General features: G+C 56.4%; 1 protein-coding gene across 3 annotated transcripts; it reads left to right on the forward strand.

Annotated features, from left to right (window-relative positions):
• Positions 1 to 906: 906 nt before the first annotated feature.
• VARS2 (valyl-tRNA synthetase 2, mitochondrial) lies at positions 907 to 19,276 on the forward strand. Of its 3 annotated transcripts, none has more exons than XM_038768610.1 (30): positions 907 to 1,002; positions 2,390 to 2,635; positions 2,746 to 2,827; positions 2,985 to 3,085; positions 4,075 to 4,196; positions 4,585 to 4,651; positions 5,775 to 5,872; positions 6,564 to 6,645; positions 6,759 to 6,878; positions 6,976 to 7,087; positions 7,320 to 7,408; positions 7,523 to 7,613; positions 7,820 to 7,947; positions 8,268 to 8,371; positions 8,849 to 8,930; positions 9,271 to 9,347; positions 9,431 to 9,500; positions 10,682 to 10,787; positions 10,876 to 10,946; positions 11,048 to 11,173; positions 12,226 to 12,330; positions 12,423 to 12,491; positions 12,930 to 13,008; positions 13,106 to 13,233; positions 13,349 to 13,501; positions 16,855 to 17,049; positions 18,014 to 18,125; positions 18,472 to 18,647; positions 18,732 to 18,872; positions 19,087 to 19,276. In XM_038768610.1, exons 2-30 carry the CDS (start codon positions 2,441 to 2,443, stop codon positions 19,192 to 19,194), a joined length of 3,189 nt encoding a protein of 1,062 aa, XP_038624538.1. In that variant the 5' UTR covers positions 907 to 1,002; positions 2,390 to 2,440; the 3' UTR covers positions 19,195 to 19,276. The 3 variants fall into 3 exon arrangements, 2 of the variants coding, with proteins under 2 accessions (XP_038624538.1, XP_038624539.1); XM_038768611.1 differs by having other exon boundaries at positions 2,749 to 2,827; XR_005456471.1 differs by lacking the exons at positions 16,855 to 17,049; positions 18,014 to 18,125; positions 18,472 to 18,647; positions 18,732 to 18,872; positions 19,087 to 19,276 and adding exons at positions 14,463 to 14,573; positions 14,707 to 14,810.
• The last annotated feature ends 6,239 nt before the right edge of the window (positions 19,277 to 25,515 follow it).

Raw genomic sequence — 25,515 nt, forward strand, 5'->3', positions numbered from 1 at the left:
CTCTCCCCCTCTCCTGTCTTCCTTCTTCCTCTGTCTCTCTATCTCCCCATCCCATCTATTCTCTGCCTCTTTCACCATTGTCCGTCTTTCTCCTTCCACCATCTCTCCCTCAATCTCCCCCTCCCTCCTATTCTCTCCTCAGTCTCCCTTCTTCCTCTAATAATAATAATTTTGGTATTTGTTAAGTGCTTACTATGTGCAAATCAATCAATCGTATTTATTGAGCGCTTACTGTGTGCAGAGCACTGTACTAAGCGCTTGGGAAGTGCAAGTTGGCAACATATAGAGACAGTCCCTACCCAACAGTGGGCTCACAGTCTAAAAGGGGGAGACAGAGAACAAAACCAAACATACTAACAAAATAAAATAAATAGAATAGATATGTACAAGTAAAATAAATAAAAAATAGAGAAATAGAGTAATAATAAATAGAGTAATAATAAATAGAGAAACACTGTTCTAAGCGCTGGGGAGGATACAAAGTGATCAGGTCCCATGTGGGGTTCACAATCTTCATCCCCATTTTACAGATGAGGTAACTGAGGCCCAGAGAAGTTAAAGGACTTGCCCAAAGTCACACAGCTGACAGGCAGCAGGGCTGGGATCTTTGTCCCCCTCCGGTTCTCTGTCTCCCTCCTCTTCTGCCTCTCTAACTTATTTCCTCTGTCTCTCGCCCTTTTCCTTCCCAAGCGTTTAGTACAGTGCTCTGCACTCAGTAAGCGCTCAATAAATACGATTGATAGATTGATTGAGGGGCAGCGTCCCGTGAGGCGGAGTGGGCGTGGCCGCCGCTCCCACCGTGACGTCACCGCCGAGGAGGGCGGGGCCCCCGGGCGGTGGGGCGTTAGGCGCATGCGCGCGTCGATCTCGCCGGCCCTCGGCGGCCGCCATTGGCGCATAGAGTTCCAGGGGTCGGGCGCCGCGGGGCCCCCTGGGATAGCGGAGGACCCCGTCGGAGGACTGCACGAGGGCGGAGGACAGGGCTGCGCTGAAGATGTAGGGGTGAGTGTGTGTCTGTGTGTGAGATGATAGACGTGGTGTTAATAACAGCTGTGGTAATAATAATAATAATAATGATGACGGTATTTGTTAAGCGCTTACTATGTGCAAAGCACTGTTCTAAGCGCTGGGGAGGTTACAAGGTGATCAGTTTTGTCCCACGGGGGGCTCACAGTCTTAATCCCCATTTTACAGCTGAGGGAACTGAGGCACAGAGAAGTGAAGTGACTTGCCTAAAACACAGCTGTCAGTTGGCGGAGCCGGGATTTGAACCCATGACCTCGGACTCCAAAGCCCGGGCTCTTTCCACCGAGCCACGCTGCTTCTTACCTGTTAAGCGCCCCGCCTTACCTCCTTCCCCTCCCCACAGCACCTGTATAATAATAATAATGGCATTTATTAAGCGCTTACTATGTGCAAAGCACTGTTCTAAGCGCTGGGGAGGTTACAAAGTGATCAGGTTGTCCCACGGGGGGCTCACAGTCTTCATCCCCATTTTACAGATGAGGTAACTGAGTCCCAGATAAGTTAAGTGACTGGCCCAGGGTCACCCAGCTGACAATTTGGCAGAGCTGGGATTCGAACCCATGACCTCTGACTCCAAAGCCCGGGCTCGTTCCACTGAGCCACGCTGCTTCTCTTAGTACAGTGCCTGGCAGATAATAAGCACTTAACAAATACCATAACAATTACTATTATTATTAAGGGGTAGACAGAACAGGTTTTGAATCCCCATTATTCAGAAGCTGAGACTGTAAGTTCCTTGTGAGCAGGGATGTGTCTGTACGTATTTATTCTATTTATTTTATTTTGTTAATTTGTTAATATGTTTAGTTTTGTTCTCTGTCTCCCCCTTCTAGACTGTGAGCCCGCTGTTGGGTAGGGACTGTATATGTTGCCAACTTGGACTTCCCAAGCGCTTAGTCCAGTGCTCTGCACACAATAAGCGCTCAATAAATACGATTGAATGAATGAATGAATGACACTCGTGTGTCGTCCTCTCTGAAGCACTTAGTACAGTGTTCTGTACACAGTAAACACTCAATAAATACCATTGATTAATTGAGGCCCGGAGGGGTTGCCCATGCCTTGCTCATGGTCACAGAGCAGGCTGCTGGCGGAGCTGGACGGAGAATGGATCAATCAATCAATGGTATTTATTGAGTGCTGCAGAGCACTGTACTAGGCGCTTGGGAGAGGACGCTATGACAGAGTTGGTAGACATGTTCCCTGCCCACAGCAGGCTTACAGTCTAGCAGGGGAGACAGATATTTATATAAGGGTGGGACGGGAGGGAGATTTGGGGCCATTGTGGAGAAGTAAACAGATAGTAGTGGGCGTGGGGGTCCTGCCCCTCATCCTCCTGTGACTCCCACCTCCCCCCTTCCAGGTGCGGATCCCGGGCTCCAGAAACCCCCCAGTCTCACCCTCCTTTTTCCCCATGCCGCCCCTGCCCCTGGGCCCCCTACGGCCCCCGTTGAGGGGACTGCGGCCTCCCCGGGGGGGCACCCACCCCCTCTCCTCTCAACCGGATCCCCACGGGGCCCCCGCCCTCCGGCGCAACCGGGAGGAGAAGCAGAAACGGCTCCGGGAGAGGCAGGCGGTCCTGGAGGCTGCGGTGCTGACCAAGAACAAGGTAAGGTGGGGAGGGGCTGGGGGGTGACAGACTGTCGGGGGCTCCCAGGTTGGAGCTCAGGTCCAGTTTGGGGCCTAGTCTCCCAGCATCCTCTGCGATTCATTTCCCAGCAGCCTTCAGGGCCAGGTAAGGCCTGGACCCCCAAGGAGATCGTCTTGTACGAAGTCCCTACAGAGCCGGGGCAGAAGAAGGGTGAGTGGGGCCCTGGGATGGGATGGCTCAGGGCCCCTCTCCCCCTGCCTGACCCACATCAGGGCTTCCTTTCTGAGAGCCTTCGCCCCCCAGGGCTTTCGTCCTTCCCGTGTCCTCCTCAGGGACGAGGGGCTCAGTCCCTTCTCCGTTCCACCAGATGTCCAAGTCCCGCTGCCCCCGGCCTACAGCCCCCGTTACGTCGAGGCGGCCTGGTACCCGTGGTGGGTCGGCGAGGGCTTCTTCAAACCAGAATACCAGGTACGGCTCGTTGCCTTCTGCCGGGACAGAGCGTCCGGCCCCGCCCTGCCCCCACTGAAGCCAGCTGCCCTTCAGAGCCCCATCCTCCGGGGTGGGAGGGGGCTTCCCCCTGTCCCCAGGCCCTGGGACCTTCCCAGCGTCCTCTCTGGGTCATGACACCTTCCTCCACTGTCCCCCTCCGCTTTCTTTCTGGGCATGAGAGGTCCTCTCCCTGTCCCCAGGCACACATACTCTTCTCTCTGAGACTTGAGAGCATTTTCCACCATTCCCCACCTTTCCCCACCTTTCTCCTGTTGACACAAGAGCACACATGTGTGCACGCACACACACTCACTCTCTCCCTTCCTCCCTCCCTCCACTCCCCCCTTCTCTCTGGGACATGAGAGCATCCATCCTTCCCAGCTTTCCCCATCCCCTGCCTTTTCCTCTTTGATACAAGAAAACACGCACATACACACACACAATGCCCCCCTTCTCTCTGGAATATGAGACTGTTCCCCAGTCCCCCCTTCAGCTCTCTAGTCCTCCACCTTTCTCTCTTTGACACAAGAATACACACACACACACACACACACACACACACACACACTCACTCTGCCCCTTCTGACTGTCCCCAACTCTCCTGCCCCCACCTATCTCTCTGAAGCAAGACCTCTCTCTCTCTGTCTCTCTCACTCACTGTTTGTCACCCCCAGGAGCAGTCAGTGTGACCAGGTCCATCACCCCCAGACTCGAGGGGACCCCTGGACCACAGGGCCAGCGGTGGGGTGGGGGTCAGGGGACGATGCAGCCAATCACACAGGGAAGGCAGGAGCAGGTGGGTGCCGGAGAGGGTTGGTTTTGGCCTGGGGCAGAGGTGCCCAGCCCCGGCCCCCTCGTCTGCCTAGGGCCCTAAGTGGCCCGGGCTCTTCCTCCACCCCGCTCTGAAGCGGCAGTAAGGGGCGCTACCCCCCAGGCCGGCGTCCGCAGCAGCTGTGCCTCTGCCTCAGACCCAGCTGCCTCAGGCTTCAGGCGCCACCTTCTCCATGTGCATCCCACCACCCAACGTCACCGGCTCCCTGCACCTCGGCCACGCGCTCACGGTGGCCATCCAGGACGCCATCGTGCGCTGGTGAGGGGCCGCTGGGGGGGCTGGGGGGAGCCAGGGAGGGTGGGGGATGGCTCCCTGCTCCTCGGCCATCTGCTCACCGTGGCCGTCCAGGTTGCCATCATGAGCTGGTGAGGGGCTGCAGGGGCCTCAGTGGCTGGGGGCAGGGCGCAGGGGCCACCGGGGTTCAAGGGAGCTGCCGAGGGGCTGGGGGCAGTTGGAGGGGGTGGGCTGGAACGGCTCTCCCCAACCTCAGCCACACACTCATCGTGTCCATCCAGGACGCCATCGTGCACCGGTGAGGGGCTGCCGGGGCTGGCAGGGGGAGGTCTGGGCCACCTGGGTTCTGATTGCGGGCGCAAGCAAGAAGGGGGTCTGGGCTGGCTCAGAGGGTCTGTGCCCCCTGTCTCAGGCACAGGATGCGGGGGGACCGGGTGCTCTGGATCCCAGGTTCGGATCACGCCGGGATCGCCACTCAGGTGAGCCTCTACTGACCCTTCTCATTATCATCTCCTCCCTCCATCCCCTCCTCTTCTTCCTCCTCCTCCTCTCCCTTCACCCCCTCCTCTCCTTCCTTCCTCTCCCCTCTCTTTGAAATATTTTACAACTCAAATGTTTGCTGTAAATATGTTTATGCTGGTCTCCTACATTAGAGTGGAAGCTCCTAGTGGGCATGGAACAGATTGCTTGGTTTTTCTGAACTTTCAAGTGCTTAGTACAGTGCACCATCTCTTCAGATGAGAAGTAGTGTAGCCTATACTAATATTATTTATATTAAGCCCTGTCACCGCCTCTAGAGTGTGAGCTCATTGTGGGCAGAGAATGCTTCTGTTATATTGTTATATTGTGCTCTTCCAAGCAGTTAGTACAGTTCTCTGCACACAGTAAGCTCTCAGTAAGTACAGTTGACTGCCTGATCATGTTGTATCTGCCACAGCGTTTAGTAGAGTGCATGGTACATAGTCCTTAAAAATGCTGCAACTACTTTTCTTAATGTTATTTTTAGTAATAGTATTGTAAAGGGGGTGCACAGAAACTACTATTACTACCACCCCTCCTCCTTAATGGTATTTCTTAAGCACTTACTGTGTGTCATGTTGTGTTCTAAACGCTGGGGTAGGTACAAGTTAAGGTCGGGTCGGATACGGTCCCTGTCCCATGTGGGGCTCACCCTGTAAATAGGAGGGGGAACGGGGATTGAATCCCCATTTTACAGTTGAGGAAACTGAGCCAGAGAGAAGTGAAGTCCCACAACAGGTAAGAACCCAGGTCTTCTGATTCTCAGGCTCTTTCCACTAGACTACAGTGCTCCCCGCTACCCGTGTCCTTCCTCTTTCCCATCCTCCCGCTCCTCTTGCCTGCTCGGTTCCTAGAAGATGCTGGGAGTCTTCTCCCGTGTAGCATCCCCACCCTCCCGTGAATTCCCGTCAATCCATCAGTGGTATTGACCTGCCTCTGTCACTGGTGTGTGGAGTGTCAGCTTGTGGCCAGGCAATAGACCCCGGCCCTCCCACTCCACTGTAGTTTCCCCAGCGGCCGTTTTGGCACGCTGCCCCCACCGCAGGGCACTCAGTGGCTACCGTTGCCTGCCGTCCCTTGCAGGCCGTGGTGGAGAAACAGCTGTGGAAGGAACGGGGCGTCCGGCGACACGAGCTGAGCCGGGAGGACTTCCTGAGGGAGGTGTGGAGGTGGAAGGAGGAGTGAGTAGAGTCTGTGATGGGGAGAGGGTCGAGGAGAAAAGCTGCTACCCTGCATCTAGCTCGGTCATCCCCCACCACCCCAGGAACCCCCAGCAAAGCCGAGGGGCAGGACGGACCATCGGTGTCTGGGGGCGGTCGGGGGGTGGGGGTGTTGAATGCCACCCCTAATCAATTAATCAGTGGTATCTATTGATTATTAAGTGCTGTACTAGCACTTGGGAGAGAGTACAGTATAACCGAGCTGGTAGACACTTGACTAGACCAGTGGTGTCGGGGCAGCGGCGGGAAGAAGTGGGTACTGGATGGTGCACCTGAGCCTGGCTGGACCGGACCTTCATCAGTCGAATTTATTGAGCGCTTACTGTGTGCAGAGCACTGTACTAAGCACTTGGGAAGTACAAATTGGCAACATATAGAGACAGTTCCTACCCAACAGTGCATTGTGAAGGGCATTTGGGGGGAGAAGTGGGCACTCGACTCTGAACCTGACTGGACCAGACCACCGGTGCCAAGGGCAGGGGCGGGGGGAGAAGCGGGTAGTGGATGTTGCACCTGGCCCTGGAGGGGGTTGTTGGGTGGGTTAGGCCATACCATTGTTGTCCGGGGTGGTGGGGCACATGGCCACAGCGTGGGAGGGGAGGCGTGGGGATGGATGGGGGTTGCCACCGGCCCGCCGTGTTCACCCCGGCAGGAAAGGGGGAGAGATCTGTGACCAGCTCCGGGCGCTGGGGGCCTCCCTGGACTGGGATCGAGAATGCTTCACCATGGACCCCGTGAGTCTCGGCCTGAAACCCTCAGGGGTCCTGGGGGGCAGGGCTGGTCCCCAAGAGGCCGAGGGGAGGGGCTGGAGACAAGACGCCCCCACCCCTCGCCGTTCCCCCTTCAGGGTTCCTCGGCAGCAGTCACCGAAGCCTTCGTCCATCTGCACCGGTCCGGGCTCCTGTACCGGCGGCGGCGGCTGGTCAGCTGGTCATGTGCGCTGCGATCGGCCATCTCCGACATCGAGGTGCCGGGCCGCGGCGGGGGGCGGCGGAGGACGTGGAAGGGGGAGGTGGGTGGGGCGGCCTCCCGGAGGGGTCCCGGTCACGTGTCCCCTGCCGCAGGTGGAGAGCCGCCCCCTGACTGGCCGTACCGTACTCCGTCCCCCCGGCTGCCCCCACCCTGTCCCCTTCGGCCTCCTCGTCTCCGTCGCCTTCCCTGTGGATGGGGACCCAGGTGAGCCCCCGGACCGTACCGGCTATCCCCGCTCTGGGGTGGGGACCCCCACCTACTGTCCCAGGCCCTTCCCACTGTGCCACCTGGGTGGTCTTCCCTTTCCCAGGGTCTCCCAGTGGGACCCCACTCTCACTCCAGTCTGCCCACGGGCCCCCTCTGACCACACCCCTCAAGGGCCCGGCGCAGGGGAGGGGGGTGACCGGGCACATCCAACCCCGTGAGGGTCCCCCAGGCACAGAGGTCATCGTGGGGACCACTCGGCCAGAGACCCTGCCCGGAGACGTGGCCGTCGCCGTCCACCCTGATGACGCTCGCTATGCGGTAACCAGCCCTTCCCCTCAGGTCGTCCCCTTCTCCCCTATCCTTCTGGCCACCCCCCGTGCCCCTTCCCCTTCTGACTCCCCCTTTTCCCGCTCCCTTCTCTCCCAACCTCAGGCTCTCCACGGCCACCATCTCCTCCACCCGCTGACCGGGCAGACCCTTCCGCTCATCACCGACTCCAGTGTCCAGCCCCAGGTGGGCACCGGTGAGTGGGCTGGGGATTAGGACCAGAGGGTCGAGAGGCAGCTAAGATGGAAAGGCAGCAGGGGTTGGCTGGGGCTGAAGGCGGGATCTGGTTGGCCCCAGGGAGAGGAGAGAGCTAGGGGGTGGGCAGGGACCAGCGGGGAGATGCCAGGCCCAGGGGATCTGAGCGCCCATGCCCCCGTTGCCCCCATCTGCTGCCTCCCCCAGGGGCGGTAAAGGTGACTCCAGCCCACAGCTACGCCGATGAGGAGATGGGAGCCCGACATGGGCTGACCCCGCTGCCGGTCATCGAGGAGGATGGGACCATGAGCCCCCAGAGCGGAGACTGGCTGCAGGTAGCGGCTGGGACCCTGGACACCTGCCGCAGGAGAGTCCCCCAGCCCGCAACGGTCCCCTCCTCCCCTCCAAACCCCTAGTCAGCCCCTTCCCTAACCCTGAGACAGCCCCTTCCCTTTCCCTAGAACATCAAACAATCAATTGATGGTATTTATTGAGCGCTTTCTGTATGCAGAGCACTGGACTAATTGCTTGGTCCCCTCCGCCCCCCTGAGACAGCCCTTTCTACTCCCCCTTCCCTGGCCCTGGGTAGCCCCCCTACCCTCCCCCAGAGGGTGGGGCCAGCAGCTCCATCCGCTCCACCTCCTCTCCAACCCAGGGTCTCCATCGCTTTGAAGCCCGGGAGAAGATTGTTTCAGCGCTGAAAGAGCGGGGCCTGTTCCGGGGGGTTCGGGACCACCCCATGGTGCTTCCTCTCTGCAGGTGACCCCCTCCGTCCGGACCCTCACCCCCAGGAGAGCAGCCCCTTCTCTCCGACTTCCTGTACAGCCCACCCCCCCCAGGACAGTCCATAATGGACTGATGTGTGGAGAAGCAGCAGGTTGCCCTCTTGGGTCAGACCGTAATGGGTCATTGAGGGGTGGTGAATCGTCCCTCTGGGTCAGACCGGGACAGACTGGTCGGGGGGGGTGGCAGATTGTCCCACCCGGGTAAACCCATGATGGACTGGGAGGGGAAATGGTGGTGGGATCTCCCACCCTAAGGGATCAGTGCTGAGGAGTTGTATAGGGATGCTGAGAAAGGCTGAACCACCCATCAAGGGGGTGATGGGGAGGATAGGACCTTCTCACCAAGAAGACTGATTGGCGAGGGTGGAGGCTGGGAGCGGGACCCCCGGGTCCCGGAAGGTCAAGGGGGCACCGGGAGGGAGGCGAGGACTGGACTTCCCCTCCCCTGCAGCCGGTCCGGAGACGTGGTGGAATATCTGCTCAAGAGCCAGTGGTTTGTCCGCTGCCAGGAGATGGGAGAACGGGCGGCGCAGGTGGGTCTGCAGCGGGAGGGAAGAAGGTTAGACTTCCTGACGGATCTTTGGTGTGAGGAGGGTAGGAAGCAGAGGGAGCCCGAGGGTCTCCTGCTCTAGTGATCTGTCGTGTTCCCCAGCCTCCTTAGACCGTGAGCCCCAAGTGGGAAAGGGACTGTGACCGACCTGATGATCTTGTATGTACCCCAGCGCTTAATACAATGCTTGGCACATAGTAAGTGCTTGACCACCACAGACACTGTTTCCTGGAGTACCGGTGACCCCCGAGGGGTCGGGGCGGCTGGGAGCGCGGGCCGGGGGCGGCCGGCTCTGAACTCCCTCTGCCCCCGTTGCTCCCCAGGCTGTGGCCTCCGGGTCTCTCCGCCTCACCCCCAACTTCCACCAAAAGAAGTGGCACCAGTGGTTTGCCCACAGAAGGTAACTGGGAGCACTGGGCAGGGGAGGCAAGGCGGCAGATGGGGCGGGGCAGGCCGGGACCACCCAACAATTTCCATCCTCAGCGATTGGTGCATCTCCCGGCAGCTGTGGTGGGGTCACCAGATCCCGGCCTATCGGGTGGTCCGCGAGCAGGTGAGGGGGGCTTGGGGGACTGGACGCCACAACGCCTGGATCGCAGAGGGGAGCGGGGTTCATGTGGGGCAGGGACTGTGTCCAACCTGATCACCTTGTATCTACTCCAGTGCTTAGAACAGTGTCAGGCGTGTGGCTCAATGGAAAGAGCCCGGGCTTGGGAGCCAGAGGTCATGGGTTCAAATCCCGGCTCCGCCAGCTGTCAGCCGTGTGACTTTGGGCAAGTCACTTCTCTGTGCCTCAGTTCCCTCATCTGTAAAATGGGGATGAAGACCGTGAGCCCCCCTGGGGACAATCTGATCGCCTTGTATCCTTCCCAGCGCCTAGAACAGTGCTTTGCACATAGTAAGAGCTTAACAAATGCCATCATTATTATTAGGTGCATAACAAATACCTTTTTTTAAAAAAAAAAGAGCAGGCGTTGGGAGGCGGGGGGGCGGGCACAGAGTGTGGTCTGGTGGGAAAAGCCCAGGCCTGGAAGCCAAAGGACCTAAATTCTAATCCTGACTCCAGCACTTCATCATCAGTATCTACTTAATAATAATAATAATGATAATAATGATGGCATTTGTTAAGCATTTACTATGTACAAAGCACTGTTCTAAATGCTGGGGGGGATACAAGGTGATGAGGTTGTCCCATGTGGGGCTCACAGTCTTAATCGCCATTTTACAGATGAGGTAACTGAGGCTCAGAGAAGTTAAGTGACTTGCCCAAGGTCACACAGCAGACTTGTGGAGGAGCCAGGATTCGAACCCATGACTTCTGACTCCAAAGCCCGTGCTCTTTCCACTGAGCCACGTGTATTTGAGCTCTTTCTATGCACAGAGCACTGCACTAAGCGCTTGGGAGAGTCCAGTACAACAGAGTTGGTAGCCGTGTTCGCCATCCACAGTGAGCTTACAGTCTAAGACTTGTCTGCTGTGTGGCCTTGGGCAAGTCATTTCACTTCTCAGGGTCTCAGTTACCTCATCTGCAAAATGGGGATTAAATCCTCCTCCCTCTAATTTAGCCCCATGTGGGACAGGGACCACGTACATCCAACCTGATTACCTTGTATCTCCCTCAGCGCTTAGAACAGTACCTGACATCTAGTCGGCGTTTAATAGACATCATTAGGCAAAAATAAGAACTAGGGTCCCCACACCTGCTGCTGACCCCCCTCCCCTGCCGCGCCGTAGGGAGGCAGTGAAGAATGCTGGGTCGTCGGCCGCTCGGAAGCCGAAGCCAGAGACGCGGCGGCCAGGCTGACCGGGAGCCCGGCCCGGGAGCTGACGCTGGAGAGGGGCAAGTCCGGGGAGCGGGTCAGCAGGGGCAGGGGGTGGAGGGGGCCTGGTTCTGATACCTCCCTCACCCCCCACTTCCTTCCCCACAGACCCCGACGTCCTGGACACTTGGTTCTCCTCGGCTCTCTTCCCCTTCGCCGCGCTGGGCTGGCCCCGGCAGGTGAGCCGGAGGGGAGGAGCGGCGGGGGTGGGAGGGGGCCGATCCCGGAAAGGGAAGGCCCCTCTGAGAGCCCTCTCCCCACCCAAACCGGTCCCTTGCAGACCCTCGACCTGGCCCGCTTCTACCCGCTGTCCCTCATGGAGACAGGCAGTGATCTTCTTCTCTTCTGGGTGGCCCGAATGGTCATGCTAGGGACCCAGCTGACCGGACAGCTGCCCTTCACCGAGGTAAGCTCCCCTCTCCCCTCCGCTTTCACCTCTGGCCTCCCTTCTCTGCTTCCCACTAGACTCCCCTCTGGACTCTCTCTGCCAGACTCCCCTGCATACCCCCCCACCCCGGACTCCCTCCTCTGCTCCTTTCTGGACTCCCTTCCCCGGTCTAATAGGCTCCCCCAGAACAAAGTGTGACATCTTGCAGTCCTTCTGTGTCCCATCTTGGGGCCCTTTGCCTCCTTCCTTTTCAGTCATTCATTCATACCTCCTTCCCCTCCCCACAGCACCTGTATATATGTATATATGTTTGTACGTTGTTGCCAACTTGTACTTCCCAAGCGCTTAGTATAGTGCTCTGCACACAGTAAGTGCTCAATAAATACGATTGATTGATTGATTGTACTTCCCAAGCGCTTAGTGCAGTGCTCTGCACCCAGTAAGTGCTTAATAAATACGACTGATTGATTGATTACATATTTATTACGCTATTTATTTATTTTACTTGTACATATTTATTCTATTTATTTTATTTTGTTAATATGTTTTGTTTTGTCGTCTGTCTCCCCCTTCTAGACTGTGAGCCCGCTGTTGGGTAGGGATCGTCTCTAGATGTTGTCAACTTGGACTTCCCAAGTGCTTAGTCCAGTGCTCTGCACACAGTAAGCACTCAATAAATATGATTGAATGAATGAATAAATGAATTGAGCGCTTACTGGGTGCAGAGCACTGGACTAAGCGCTTGGGAAGTACAAGTTGGCAACTTCTAGAGACGGTCCCTAACCAACAACGGTCTCACAGTCTAGAAGGGGGGGACAGGTGACAAAACAAAACATGGAGACAGGTGTCAAAGTCATCAGAGCAAATAAGAATTAAAGCTATATGCACATCTAAATAGTAAATATTCCTCCTCCTCCTCCTCCTTCTCCTCCTTCTCTCCCTCCCTTCCAGAGTCCTCTTTTGCTGCCCCAGGAGGGGCTGCCTGAGAGGCAGTGATTGTCGGGGGGAAGGAGGGGGTCTTGGACTCAAGCCCAGCCCCTACATCCCACATCCCTCCCTGCTTCCCCTAGGTCCTCCTGCACTCGATGGTCCGGGACGGGCAGGGCAGGAAGATGAGCAAATCTCTGGGCAACGTGCTGGACCCCAGGGACGTGATCCAGGGCGCGGAGCTGAAGGTGGCGGGGGTCGGGGGGTGCTGGGGGAGCAGGGGAGGGGGCCCAGAGCAGGGAGAGGCTGCGGAGCCTCCTGACCCTGCCCCCACCCCCAGGTGCTGCAGGACAAGCTGAGAGACGGAAACCTGGATCCCAAGGAGCTGGACATCGCAGCCACCGGCCTGGTGGGGACCCTCAGCCCCCGTTGACTCCCCAGGCCCCCCACCACCCCTCAGCCCATCTCCCCCACTCTAAACTGTCACCCCTTCCGTCCCCCCGGGGCCCTCGGCTGGTCCGTCTGCTCCCAGCCCCACCGTCACCACTGTTGACCTAGAGTCAAGACTACTGGCCTGGGAGCCAGAGGACCTAATTCCTGGAATTGGGATCTAATTCCAACTCGGCCACTAACCTTAGGCAAGTCACTTCACTTCTCTATGCCTCCTTTTCCTCAGTGTAAAATGGGGGTTAATTATATTCCCTCCTACTTAGACTGTGAGCCCCATGTGGGACAGGGACTGTGTCCAACCTGATTAACTTGTGTCCACGCTGATGCTTAGAACAGATTTGGCGCATAGTAAGCGTTAACAGATACTAGTTATTGTCGTCATTATTATTATTTCCAGAAAAAAGATTTCCCCCAGGGAATCCCCGAGTGTGGGACGGACGCCCTCCGGTTCACGCTCTGCTCCCATGGAGCCCAGGGTGAGGGGGGGGCCGGGGCTGGGGTAGGAGGGTGGGGGGGGCCTGGGCGGACCCTATGCTGACCCCGTTACCCCCTCCCTTATGCCGCTCCCCACAGGTGACGATGTGAACCTGGCCGTCAGCGAGGTGCTGAGCTGCCGGCATTTCTGCAACAAGATCTGGAACGCTGTCCGCTTCGTGCTCAGGGCCCTGCGGGATGACTTCTGCCCCTTGCCTGCTGAGGAGGTGAGTGCTGATGGGAGAGCGGGGCGGCCTCCAGGATGGGAGAGGAGGCAGGGATGGCGGGGTGGGACGCCTGGCTGGAGCCACCTCCGCCTTCCTTGACCCCGGCCACCCCCAGGTGCTGCCTTCGTCCCCCATGGACGCCTGGGTCCTGAGCCGTCTGGCGCTCACTGCAGCTGACTGCCAGTGGGGCTTCCTAGCCCGCGACCTCCCGTCTGTCACCCGCTCCCTGCACGACTTCTGGCTGCACAGCTTCTGCGACGTTTACCTGGTAGGCGGCGGGGCCGCGAGGGAGTAATAATAATAATAATAATAATAATAATGGCATTTGTTAAGCACTTACTATGTGCAAAGCACTGTTCTAAGTGCTGGGGGGATACAATGGGATCAAGTTGCCCACGTGGGGCTCACAGTCTTAATCACCATTTTACAGATGAGGCAACTGAGGCTCAGAGAAGTTAAGTGACTTGCCCAAAGTCACACAGCAGACATGTGGCGGAGCTGGGCCTGGCTGGAAGAGGGCCCAGCCCCACACCATTTCTCATTTCCCACCTCCCTCCTCAGGGAATGGTCCTCATTCATTCATTCATTCAGTCATATTGATTGAGCGCTTACTGTGTGCAGTCCACTGTACTAAGCGCTTGGGAAGTACAAGTTGGCAATATATAGAAACAGTCCCTACCCAACAGCGGGTAATAATAATTATCGCTAAGTGCTAAGCACTGTTCTAAGCGATGGATTAGATGCGGGGTAATCAGATTGTCCCACGTGGGGCTCATACTTTTAATCCCCATTTTGTACCCCAGGGCTACAACAGTGCTTGAAAATCAGTCGTCACAATAATAACAATGATAATGGTATTTAATAATAATGGTATTTGCTAAGTGCTGCTATGTGCCAAGCCCTGTTCTAATCACTGGGGGAGACCGAAGGTTATCAGGTTGTCCCACGCGGGGCTCACAGTCTTAATCCCCATTTTACAGATGAGGTAACTGAGGCACAGAGAAATGAAGTGGCTTGCCCAAGATCACACCGCTGACACATGGTGGAGCCGGGATTAGAACCCACGACCCCTGACTCCCAAGCCTGTGCTCTTTCCATTAAGCCACGCTGCCTCTCATGTTACTAGAGGGGCCAAATTGTCTGATCCACTGGCCCACTGCTTAGCTGAACCCAGAAGCTGAACCCTAACCTTCCAAGGCGGCACATCTTAACATCTCCCTCCCTCTCAGGAGTGTAGACTCCACGTTCCCAGTGGTCTGAGAGCCCTCCTAAGGAACTCGCGGTGACCTGCCTCCTCCTGCTCGGGAGTCTGGCACACACCTCCATTGGCCGGACAGCGGGTAACACAGTTGGAACGGGGCAGAGGGGTTGGAGTTGGGAAGAGTCAGGGCAGAGGCCGGGAGCGGGTGGGTGGCAGCGGCTGAGCTCCTCCTCTCTGCCCTCATCCGCTTCCTGACCCCCTCCTCTCTCAAGGTGTGTTGGGGGCATCCCCCAGCTCTGCGGCCTCCGCTTCCGACTACCGGTCCGGGGACCCGGATTCCACCGTGGACCGCACCCACTTGGAGCTGGCTTTCCCTGGGCATGAAGGTCACGTTAGTAATGTGGCTCAGTGGAAAGAGCGCAGGCTTTGGAGTCTGAGGTCATCGGTTCAAATCCCGGCTCCGCCACTTGTCTGCTGTGTGACTTTGGGCAAGTCTCTGGGCCTCAGTTACCTCAAGGAAGGAGGCCTTCCCAGACTGAGCCCCCTCCTTCCTCTCTCCCCCGCCTTACCTCCTTCCCCTCCCCACAGCACCTGTATATATGTATATATGTTTGTACGGATTTATTACTCTATCTTCTAGACTGTGAGCCCACTGTTGGGTAGGGACCGTCTCTATATGTTGCCAACTTGTACTTCCCAAGCGCTTAGTGTTGTGCACACAGTAAGTGCTCAATAAATACGATTGATTGATTGAAGGGCCAGTGGGGCTCCTTACTCCATGCTGAGCACTGGCTGAAGCTCTGGGAGAAGGATAGGATAATCAGATCGGACACCGTGGTCTCAGGCATGGACAGACCCGGGGACATCACCCTGAACTGTCCGAAACCAAAGCAATGAAGAGCAACTCGCCAAGTAACGGTGGCTTAGTGGAAAGAGAATGGGCTTTGGAGTTAGAGGTCATGGGTTCAAATCCTGGCTCAGCCACTTGTCAGCTGTGTGACTTTGGGCAAGTCACTTAACTTCTCTGGGCCTCAGTTCCCTCATCTGTAAAATGGGGATGAAGACTGTGAGCTCCCTGTGGGACAACATGATCACCTTGTAACCGCCCCTGCGCTTAGAACAGTGCTTTGCACGTAGTAAGCCATTATTATTATTATTATTATTATTGAAGTCCTGGGGAGGGGAGAGTTCCCAGACTCCTCCTGGGGCCAGTCAATCGGTGGTATTTATTGAGCGCTTGCTATATACAGAGCAGTGTACTAAATGCTCGAGAGAGCACAGTTCAACAGAATCGGTAGACACATTCCTTGCCCACCCAAGCTTGCAGTCTAAGAGGGGAGACGGGGGTATGGGGTAACATATCCTAGCTACAAACCCCCACAAAGGAGCCATGGAACCACGTGGGGATGTCTATGAGGGAAGCAGCGTGGCCTAGTAGAAAGAGCCTGGGCCTGGAGTCTGAGGACCTGGGTTCTCATCCTGGCCCCACCACTTGTGTGCTGTGTGACCTTGAGCAAGTCACTTCCCTCATGTGCAAAATGGGAATTCGATACTTGTTCTACTACCCCCTACTTAGACTGTGAGCCCCATGCGGGACCTGATGGTCCTTGTATTTACTCCAACACTCAGTACAGAGCTGGGCAAACAATAAGCAATTACAATTGCTCACCCTGTTGTATTGTTCTTTCCCAAGTGCTTAGTAAGTAGCATGGCCTAGTGGAAAGAGCTTGGACCTGGGAATTAGAGGATCTGGGTTCTAATCCTGGCTCCACCACTTTCCTGCTGGTGACCTTGGGCAAGTCACCTCACTTCCCTGTGCCTCAGTTTCTTCAACTGTAAAATGGGGATTTAAGCAGTGTGGCTCAGTGGAAAGAGCACGGGCTTGGGAGTCAGAGGTCATGGGTTCATATCCCAGCTCCGCCAATTAGCTGTGTGACTTTGGGCAAGTCACTTCACTTCTCTGTACCGCAGTTACCTCATCTGTAAAATGGGGATGAAGACTGTGAGCCCCCAGGGGACAACCTGATCACCTTGTAACCTCCCCAGCACTTAGAACAGTGCTTTGCACATAGTAAGTGCTTAATAAATGCCATTATTAATACCTGTTCTCTCTCCTACTTAGACCGGGACCCCCATGTGGGACCGGGACTGTGTCCGACCTGATTAACCTAAATCTACCCCAGCGCCTCGTATAGTGATTGGCACACAGTTGGTGCTTAGCAAATATCACAGTTATGATTATTGTCACAGTGCTCAGCCCATACTAAACACTCAATAAATACCTTTGATTAATGGAATGATGGCAGACGTCAGGGCTTCCAAGTCCAGGCCACAAGGCTGGGGGCCACCCGGGGGTGGCGGTTTGGGGTGATTCCTGCCCACCGCGAGCCATGCCCCGACCCTTCGGTCCCCCTCTGCAGGAGTCAGTGAAGCCGGAACTGCTGCGCTCGCCCCACGCCCCCGGCCCGCCCCAGACTCTGTTCTCCTGCGCGGACGTCGGCCTGCGGCTCCTGGCTCCACTCATGCCCTTTCTGGCCGAGGAGCTGTGGCAGCGGTTGCCCGGGCGGGCCGCCCCCAGCGTCACCGTGGCCCCCTACCCCAGCGCCCGCAGCCTGGTGAGTCCCCGCAGCCTCCCTGAGGGAGGGCCGTGGCCCGGGGCGAGCACGGGTGGCGAAGGGTTGGTGTGGGGAGGGGAGCGTTCGAGTGCAGTGGGGTCTCCCTCCTACGGAGCATCACCCTGGGGAGCTTTGAAATCACCGGTCAGATAGGGAGGGGACCCCAGGCTCACTGACCCCCCACTTGCTTCCTGTAGTATATCCTGGGGCGTTGTGATAGTGTCAGCGTGAAGAGTGTGTCTGACCTGGTCTCCCTCCCCTCCCGTGGTTTTTGAGAAACAGAGCTACCTAGAGGAAAGAGCCCCGGGCTGGGAGGCAAGGGACCTGGGTTCTTGTTCTGCGTCCATTACTCGTCTGCTGGGTGACCTTGGGCAAGTCACTTCACTTTGCAGTGCCTCAGTTTCCTCACTTGTCAAATGGGGATTCACTACCCATTCTTCCTCCCCGGTAGACCGTGAGCCTCATCTGGGACCAGGAGGGTGTCCAGCCTGATTATTTTCTATCTGCCCCAGTGCTCAGGACAGTGCTTGGCACATAGTAAGCGCTTGAAAATCATCATTTTTATTGCTGCAGGGTCTCCCGTGGTTTCTTGGGGATGCCCCCAAATATATAAATACGTGCGGTCAGTCTCCCCGATTTGATTGTAAGCTCCTAGACATCACAGTTCATAGATCTTGCTTCTACTGTGCTTTCCAAAGTCTTTAGGACAGTGCTTAGCATTCAGTAGGCACTCCATAAATACCATCACTCAGTTAATTATTCTGTGGATTCTTTAAGGTTGTTATTGGAGGGTGTCCTGAGGTTTCTGTGGGGTCTCCCTCGGTTACTATAGGGTCTCCTGGGGTTTCTGGGGGTCTCCCTCAGTTACCGTAGGGTCTCCTGGAGCTTCTGGGGGTGGGGCTGCAGTGCAGTGTCCATCCCCGCTGGGCCAACGTCCTCCCCGTTGCCTCGTGGTTTCCGGCAGGAGCACTGGCGCCAGCCGCAGCTGGAGCAGAACTTCTCCCGTGTCCAGGAGGTCGTACAGGCGCTCAGGGCGCTACGGGCCACCTACCAGCTCGGGAAAGCCCGGCCCCAAGGTCAGGCGGGGGGCAGCCGGGAGCCAGGGACGGGTGGGGGGCTGGAGCACTGCGGACCACCTACCAGCTTGGAAAGGCCCGGCCGCCAGGTCAGGCAGGGGCATCCGGGGGCGGGCAAGGGCAGAGAGGCTGTGGACCACCTACCAGGTGGGAAAGGCCCGGCCCCAAGGTCAGGCATGTTGGGGCTGGGGTCGGTGGAGTCTGGGTGGCTGCAGACTGGAGGCACTGAGTGGAGTCGGGTGGGCAGGGAGGGTCGATTGCTCAGAGGTCGGGAGCAGGAAGCTAGGGTCTTCATTCTCCCTCCTCCTTGTCCCCTTTGTCCCCCTTGCCCTCTCTTGCCCTGCAGTGCTGCTGCGATGCTTGGAGCCTGGGGAGCGTGTGGTCCTGGAGGGCTTCCTGGAGCCGCTGGCCACGCTGGCACAGTGTGGCCCTGTGCGGCTGCTGCCCCCCGAAGCCATGGCCCCCCCGGGCTGGGCCCAGGCCCCGCTCGGCTGCCGCTCCTCCGCCTTCGTGGAACTGCAGGTGAGGGTGGCCGGAGCCAGGGTCGGGGGTGCTGGGAGGGGGCTGGGGGGCATGGGAGAGGATCAGAATCCCCCCTCCCCACAGGGCCTGGTGGACCCCCACAGCCTGCTCCAGCGCCTGGCCGCCCGCCGCCAGAAACTTCAGCGGCAACTGGACGCCCTCCCGGCCCAGACCCCGGCTCCGAGGGCCACCCTGAGGGACGGGGAGACTCAGAAGCAGCAGAGGGTGAGGCTGGAGGGTGGCGCTCTGGGGGGTAGGGGCCAGGACCCCCAACTATCACTCCACCCTCTCCTGGCCCGGACCTTGGCTCTGGGGGCCACCCCCGGGGATGGGGAGACTCACAGGCAACAGAGGGCAAAGCCCGGGGGTGGCAGCTGGGGAGCGGTACTCCCAGAGGAAGAAGGGCAGGGCCCCCGAACAGCATCCCACCCCCGCCCAGGTGTCCTCTCTCCGCACGGAGCTCTTCCGACTGGACCAGGCGGCTTCTCACCTCCGGCAGCTGGCAGACGGTTCCCCCGGCCCTTCCCTGCCGCGCTTCGAGACCTGAGCTCCCCAACCCTCCTCCCTGCCTCTTCCCCACTGTCACAGCCCCTCCACGCCCCTCTGGGGGTAATAAAATATCTTCACCACATCAGCCTCCCGCCTTTCCTCTCCCCACTATCGTTTTGCCCCTCTCCCTGCCATGCTCCTCTCTGGGCCTTTACTGCCCCTCCCTGACCCTATTTTTCAGGGGTCCTGGTTTCTCCTCAGGTCCTCCCGGGCCCTCCTGAGGATACATCCTGGATTTTGGAATGGGAGGCGGAGGTTAGGGAGGGAAGGGAAGGGCGTGGCAGGGGTGAGAAGGGCCGGGGGGGAGCCAGAAGTGGCACAGGGAACCAAGCAGGAAGTCGGACAGGGTGGGGCAGTGGTCACCCTGATTCCGGCTTCCAACCGGTCACCGCTCACTAACCCAGGCCGCTTTCCTTCTCTGGGACTCAGTCTCCTCATCTGCAAAAGGGGGATTCTCTCCCATTTGCACTGTGAGCCCTCTGTGGGGCAGAGATTGGGTCTGAGCTGATGATCTCAAATCAACCCCATGCTTAGCAGAGTGCTTAGCACATAGTAAATGCTAGTAATTGATATTAATTAATGGAAGGAGCCTGTAAGTCAGAGGACTCGGGTATTAATCCTAGCTCTGCCCTTGTCTGCTTTGGACCGGAATGGATCACACTCTCAGAGAAGCATGCTTAGAGAAGCACATGCTTAGAGAAGCAGCGTGGCTCAGTGGAAAGAGCACGGGCTTTGGAGTCAGAGGTCATGAGTTCAAATCCCGGCCCTGCCAATTGTCAGCTGTGTGACTTTGGAAAAGTCACTTCACTTCTCTGTGCTTGTTACCTCATCTGTAAAATGAGGATGAAAATTGCAAGCCCCCCTGTGGGACAACCTGATCACCTTGTAACCTCCCCAGCGCTTAGAACAGTGCTTTGCACATAGTAAGCACTTAATAAATGCCATCATTATTATTATTATCACACCTTCCTGCACCCATGGATTTGGATGTTCAGGGGAAAAAAGGTTGGCCTAGAACCTCTCCCCTTTGACCTTCAAAGCCGCCCCCCCGCCAACCTGAGGTGTGGTCTGTCCTCTTTTTATTATGATTATCATCATCGTCATTATTATCAGTTATCATGCTATGATGAGTATTAATTATAATTAGTCGACATTATTATTAATAATCATCATGATGGTGATGGTGATAGTTGTGTTATTTGTTAAACACTTACTATGCGCTAAGCCTTGAGGTAGATACTAGATAATCAATCCCAAATGGGGCTCACAGTCTAAGAAGGAGGGAGAACGGATCAAAGCTCTATTTTGCGGATGAAGGAATAAGGCCTAGAGAAGTGAAGTGATTTGCCCAAGGTCACAGACCAGACAAGTGCCGGAGCGGGGATTAGAACCCGGGTCAGTCTAAAAATGGTATAAAATGAGTGCTTATTGTGAGCAGAGTGCCTGGGAGAGGACAGTACAACAGAGATAGCAGACACGTTCCCTGCCCACAATGAGCTGACAGTCTGGGTCCCCTGCCTCCCAGGCTGGGGCTCTTTCCACTAGGCCACACTGCTTTTTCTTTCTGCCATCTAACCAGCCCCCGGCCTCCAGTCCCGTTCTCACAACCCCTCTCCGTACCCCTCACTCCCCATCCTTGGGCAGACAGATGTGCTGACGGATAGACAACTTGAAAGCCTGGGCGGCTTTATTTCTCACCCTGTGGCCTGGAGTCAGAGGGGTGGGGGTGAGGTCCAGCCCAATCCAAAGGGCTTCCTCTGAGCAGGGGAAGGGAGCTGGGGGCTGGGATGCCTGGGTCCAGGGAGGTGTTGGAGGGTGGTGGGGCCCCTCCCCATCATCAGCCCCGGCAGGTGACCTGGTGGGAAGACTGGGCTATGCGCAGAGTGAAGTTGGTGGCCAGGGGCGACTTCAGGAGTTGGCAGAGCTGGGGAGAGGGGAGGGGAGGGTGGGGGTAGGCCAGGTGACCCTGCCTCCCTTCCTTCCCCTCCCCCCAACACACACAGCCAAATTTGAATGAGCCTCTCTGAGGTTTTTGAGACCTTCCCCACTTTCCAGCCCTTCCACCCCAGGGTGCCCACAGACCACAGGAACCCAATGCCCGGAGGGTAGTACCCTCCAATCTCGCGTGCGGGTGTGGGGGACCTCTGAGCCGGAAGCCCCCGCTTCCATGTGGTGCCCTGTGTACTCCCATCTCTCCACCGGTGTGGCCCTCTGGGCAGTAGGATTCTGAGGGCCGTGACAAAAATATAGGTGTAAGGGAGCCCCCAGACAGCAGATAGATCACCCTCGCCATGATTCCCACAACCCCTGCCCCTGCAGAGCAGATCACCCTGGGCATGGTGCCCAGGACCCCCCTGCCCCCTCTCCATCCCTACCTGCTCCAGCAGCTCCTGGTTCTCAAGGTGGGAGAAGTTCCCGGGGGAAGCCCTGGAGGCCTTGACACTCAGATTCAGGGTGGCTCTGGGGGCTGGGGAAGAACCACTCTCAGTGTGCTAGTGTGCTGCCCCTTGACACCCAGAAGACCCTCGGAGACCTGGCCCTCAGCTGGCCCCAAGGCTCTCGGCAGGCCCTGAGGGACCCAGCCCCCGCCAGCCCCCACCCTCGATCCCGAGGCCTGGCTCACAGCAGGCCCCAAGACTCCCACAGGCCCTAGAGGATCTAGATCCTGCCAGGGCCTCCCACCGGCCCCGAAACCCGGTTCTCCCAGCAGGCCTGGAGGAACCCAGACCCCTGCAAGCCCCGAGGCTTCCCGGCAGACCCCGTAGGACCTAGGCGTCCCCAGCTCCCACTTTTTCTCTGGGGGAAAAAGGGGAGGCAGGCCCCTCCCCTGCCGCCCCCCACCCCATCCCTGGGTCCCGGGTGTCCTGACGCCACCCCTCAGAAGATCTCAGCCCCTTCCCCACCACCCCAACTCCTTCCCAGGGATCCAGGAGTCCCAGCCCCGGCTCTCACCTGCCCCATGGGACTGCCTGGGCTCAATGAGGAGGAGGAGGAAGAGGAGGATCCGCCAGAGCCCAGAGGACACCATTCTGGGTAGACTGGAGATGAGGAGGGAGAGGTGAGGGGATCCTAATGACAACCCCGGCACCCAGCCCATCTCCCCTGCCCCTGGGGCACCTACCCAGCGCTGATCCTGGCCTCCACTTCTTCTGGAGTCAGGGTGGAGAGGGAGGAGGAGCAGAGAAGAGGGTCAGATAAGAGGGGAGAAGGGTGGGGCTGGGGATTCCTGACTGGACAACTGGAATTTCCAGTTTTCCCAGGGAGGCTAAGGGGCTTGGGCAGGAAATCTAGGCCCTGGGACGGGGGTTGGGGCAGAATGGGAAGATGGCCATGTTGGGTCTCGTGGGCTACAGACCAGGGTCCTGGGGCCCAGGAAAGGAGCTGGGCATGGGAGTGGAGGTTTGCAAGGTCTCCTCCCACATCTTCTGACCACTAACATGTGAGGAGGATGGGATCTAGGGACCCGAGGTCATCCCAAAGCCAGGAGCAGCTCAGCTCTTTCCCCCTCCCCTCATCCTGTCCCCCACCAGGATTCTTCTCGCAATCAACCATATGTATTGAACACTTACGGTGTGCAGAGCATTGTACTAAACTCTTGGGAGAGTACGATATAACAGAGTTGGTAGAAACATTCCCTGCCCATAAGGAGTTTACATAGAGAAGCAGCTTGGCTCAACGGGAAGGAGCACAGGCTTGGGAGCCAGAGTTCATGGGTTCTATCCTGGCTCTGCTACTTGTCAGCTGTGTGACTTTGGACAAGTCACTTAACTTCTCTGTGCCTCAGTTCCCTCATCTGTAAAATGGGGATGAAGACTGTGAGCCCCATGTGGGGCAACCTGATTACCTTGTATCTCCCCCAACGCTTAGAACAGTGCTTGGCACATAGTAAGCGCTTAACAAATACCATCATCATTATTATTGTTAGAAATGTTCAACCCTGTCTGCCACAAAACCACGTGTCACAACATCGCTAAAATCTGCCCTTTCCTCTTTATCAAAACAGCTTCGATTGCTGATCCAAGTACTCATCCTAACCCATCTTGATTACCACATCAGTCTTCTCCTTGTTGATCTCCCTGCCTCCTCTTCTCCCCTCTCCAGTCCATACCCCACTCGGCTACCTGGGTCATTTTTCTAAGAAAGCATTCAGTCCAACTCTACCTACTGCTCAAAACACTCCAGTGGTTGCCCATCCACCTCTACATCAAACAGAAACTCCTCACCATCAGCTTTAAAAGCGCCCGTCAGTTCTCCCCCTCCTACCTCACCTCCCTGACTTACTACACTAAGCTCTTTTAATGTCAACCTACTCACTGTACCTCCATCTCACCTATCTCACCACCAACCCCTCACCCATGTTCAGCCTCTGGCCTGGAACGCCCTCCCTCTCCATATCCGACAGACCACCGCACTCCCCACCTTCGAGGCCTTATCAAAATCCCATCTTCTCCAAGAGGCCTTCCCCGACTAAGCCTTCATTTCCTCTACTCCCTCTCCCTTCTACGTCGTCCTTGCGCTTGGATTTGCCCCCTTTATTCACCCCACCCTCAGCCTCACAATAATGGCATTTTATTAAGTGCTTACTATGTGCAAAGCACTGTTCTAAGCGCTGGGGAGGTTACAAGGTGATCAGGTTGTCCCATGGCAGGCTCACAGTCTGAATCCCCACTTTACAGATGAGGGTACGGAGAAGTGAAGTGATTCGCCCAAAGTCATACAGCTGACAGTTGGTGGAGCTGGGATTTGAACCCATGACCTCTGACTCCAAAGCCCATCCTCTTTTCCACTGAGCCAGGCTACTTCTCTTGCATCTCTGTACTTATGTCCATATCTATAATTGATTTATATTAATGTCTGTTTCCCTCTCTAGACTGTAAGCTCCTTTTCATTCATTCGCTGAATTGTATTTATTGAGTACTTATTGTGTACTGAGCACTGTACTAAGCCCTTGGGAGAGGACACAAGAACAATAAATAGACACATTCCCTGCCCAAGAGGAGCTTACACCCTAGAGGGGGAGATCCTTATGGGAAGGGAACGTGTCTACCAACTCTATTATATTGTACTCTCCCAAGCGCTTAGTCCAGTGCTCTGCACACTGTAAGCACTCAATAAATACGATTGATTGATTGATTGATTAGCTCTCTCCCTGCAAGGGACAGTACAGTCTGTTCAATGGGAGGAGGCACTCAGGCGCTCAGAGAGCAAAGAGCTGGGAAGAGGAGACTTCCAGGAAAAACTGCACAAGCAGGAGAAGAGTAGAAGTAGCACTCCTTAGTGGATACAACACGGGCCTAAGAGTCAGAGGACCTGGGTTCTAATCCCACCTCCATGACTTGCCTGCTGTATTTCTTTGGGCAAGTCACTTCATTCATTCAATCATATTTATTGAGCGCATACTGTGTGCAGAGCACTGGACTAAGCGCTTGGGAAGTACAAATTGGCAACATATAGAGACGGTCCCTGCCCAACAACGGGCTCACAGTCTAGAAGGGGGACACAGACAACAAAACAAAACAAAACATGTAGACAGGTGTCAAAATAGTCAGAACAAATAGAAGTAAAGCTATATGTACATCATTAATAAAAATAGATTATAAATATGTACAAATAAAATAGAATAATAAACATTCATTCAATCGTATTTATTGAGTGCTTACTGTGTGCAGAGCACTGGACTTGGAAAGTACAAATTGGCAACCTATAGAGTCGGTCCCTACCCAACAACGGGCTCACAGTCTAGAAGGGGGAGACAGACAACAAAACAAAACATGTAGACAGGTGTCAAAATAGAACAAATAGAATTAAAGCTATATGCACATCATTAACAAAATAAATAGTAAATATGTACAAGTAAAATAGAGTAATAAATCTGTACAAATATATATACAGGTGCTCTGGGGAGGGGCAGGAGATAGGGCAGGGGGAATGGGGAGGAGGAGAGGAAAAAGGAGGCTCAGTCTGGGAAGGCCTCCTGTAGGAGATGAGCTCTCAATAGGGCTTTGAAGGGAGGAAGAGAGCTAGCTTGGCTGATGTGTGGAGGGAGGGCATTCCAGGCCAGAGGAAGGACGTGGGCCGGGGGTCGACGACGGGACCGGCAAGAACGAGGTACAGTGAGGAGGTTACTGGCAGAGGAGCGGAGGGTGTGGGCTGTAGAAGAAGAGAAGGTAGGTGAGGTGATGGAGAGCCTTGAAGCCAAAAGTGAGGAGGTATTATTTAGCGGACTCCCTCCCAGAGCCAGTTCCGGGACCCTGGGACCTGGGTCAGTATGTTACTGCAGCCAATGGTCACTTTATCTGTGCCCCTAACACACATCCTG

The sequence above is a fragment of the Tachyglossus aculeatus genome, chromosome Y4, assembly GCF_015852505.1.
Source record: "Tachyglossus aculeatus isolate mTacAcu1 chromosome Y4, mTacAcu1.pri, whole genome shotgun sequence".
Lineage (NCBI taxonomy): Eukaryota > Metazoa > Chordata > Mammalia > Monotremata > Tachyglossidae > Tachyglossus > Tachyglossus aculeatus.

What these genes read in the sequence shown, in the direction of transcription:
- VARS2 (XM_038768610.1), top strand. Translation starts at nt 2,441, where the DNA reads ATGCCGCCCCTGCCCCTGGGCCCCCTACGGCCCCCGTTGAGGGGACTG. An exon ending in GTGTGGAGGTGGAAGGAGGA is followed by an intron (nt 5,873 to 6,563) that starts GTGAGTAGAGTC and finishes TCACCCCGGCAG; the next exon opens with GAAAGGGGGAGAGATCTGTG. An exon ending in AATGCTTCACCATGGACCCC is followed by an intron (nt 6,646 to 6,758) that starts GTGAGTCTCGGC and finishes TTCCCCCTTCAG; the next exon opens with GGTTCCTCGGCAGCAGTCAC.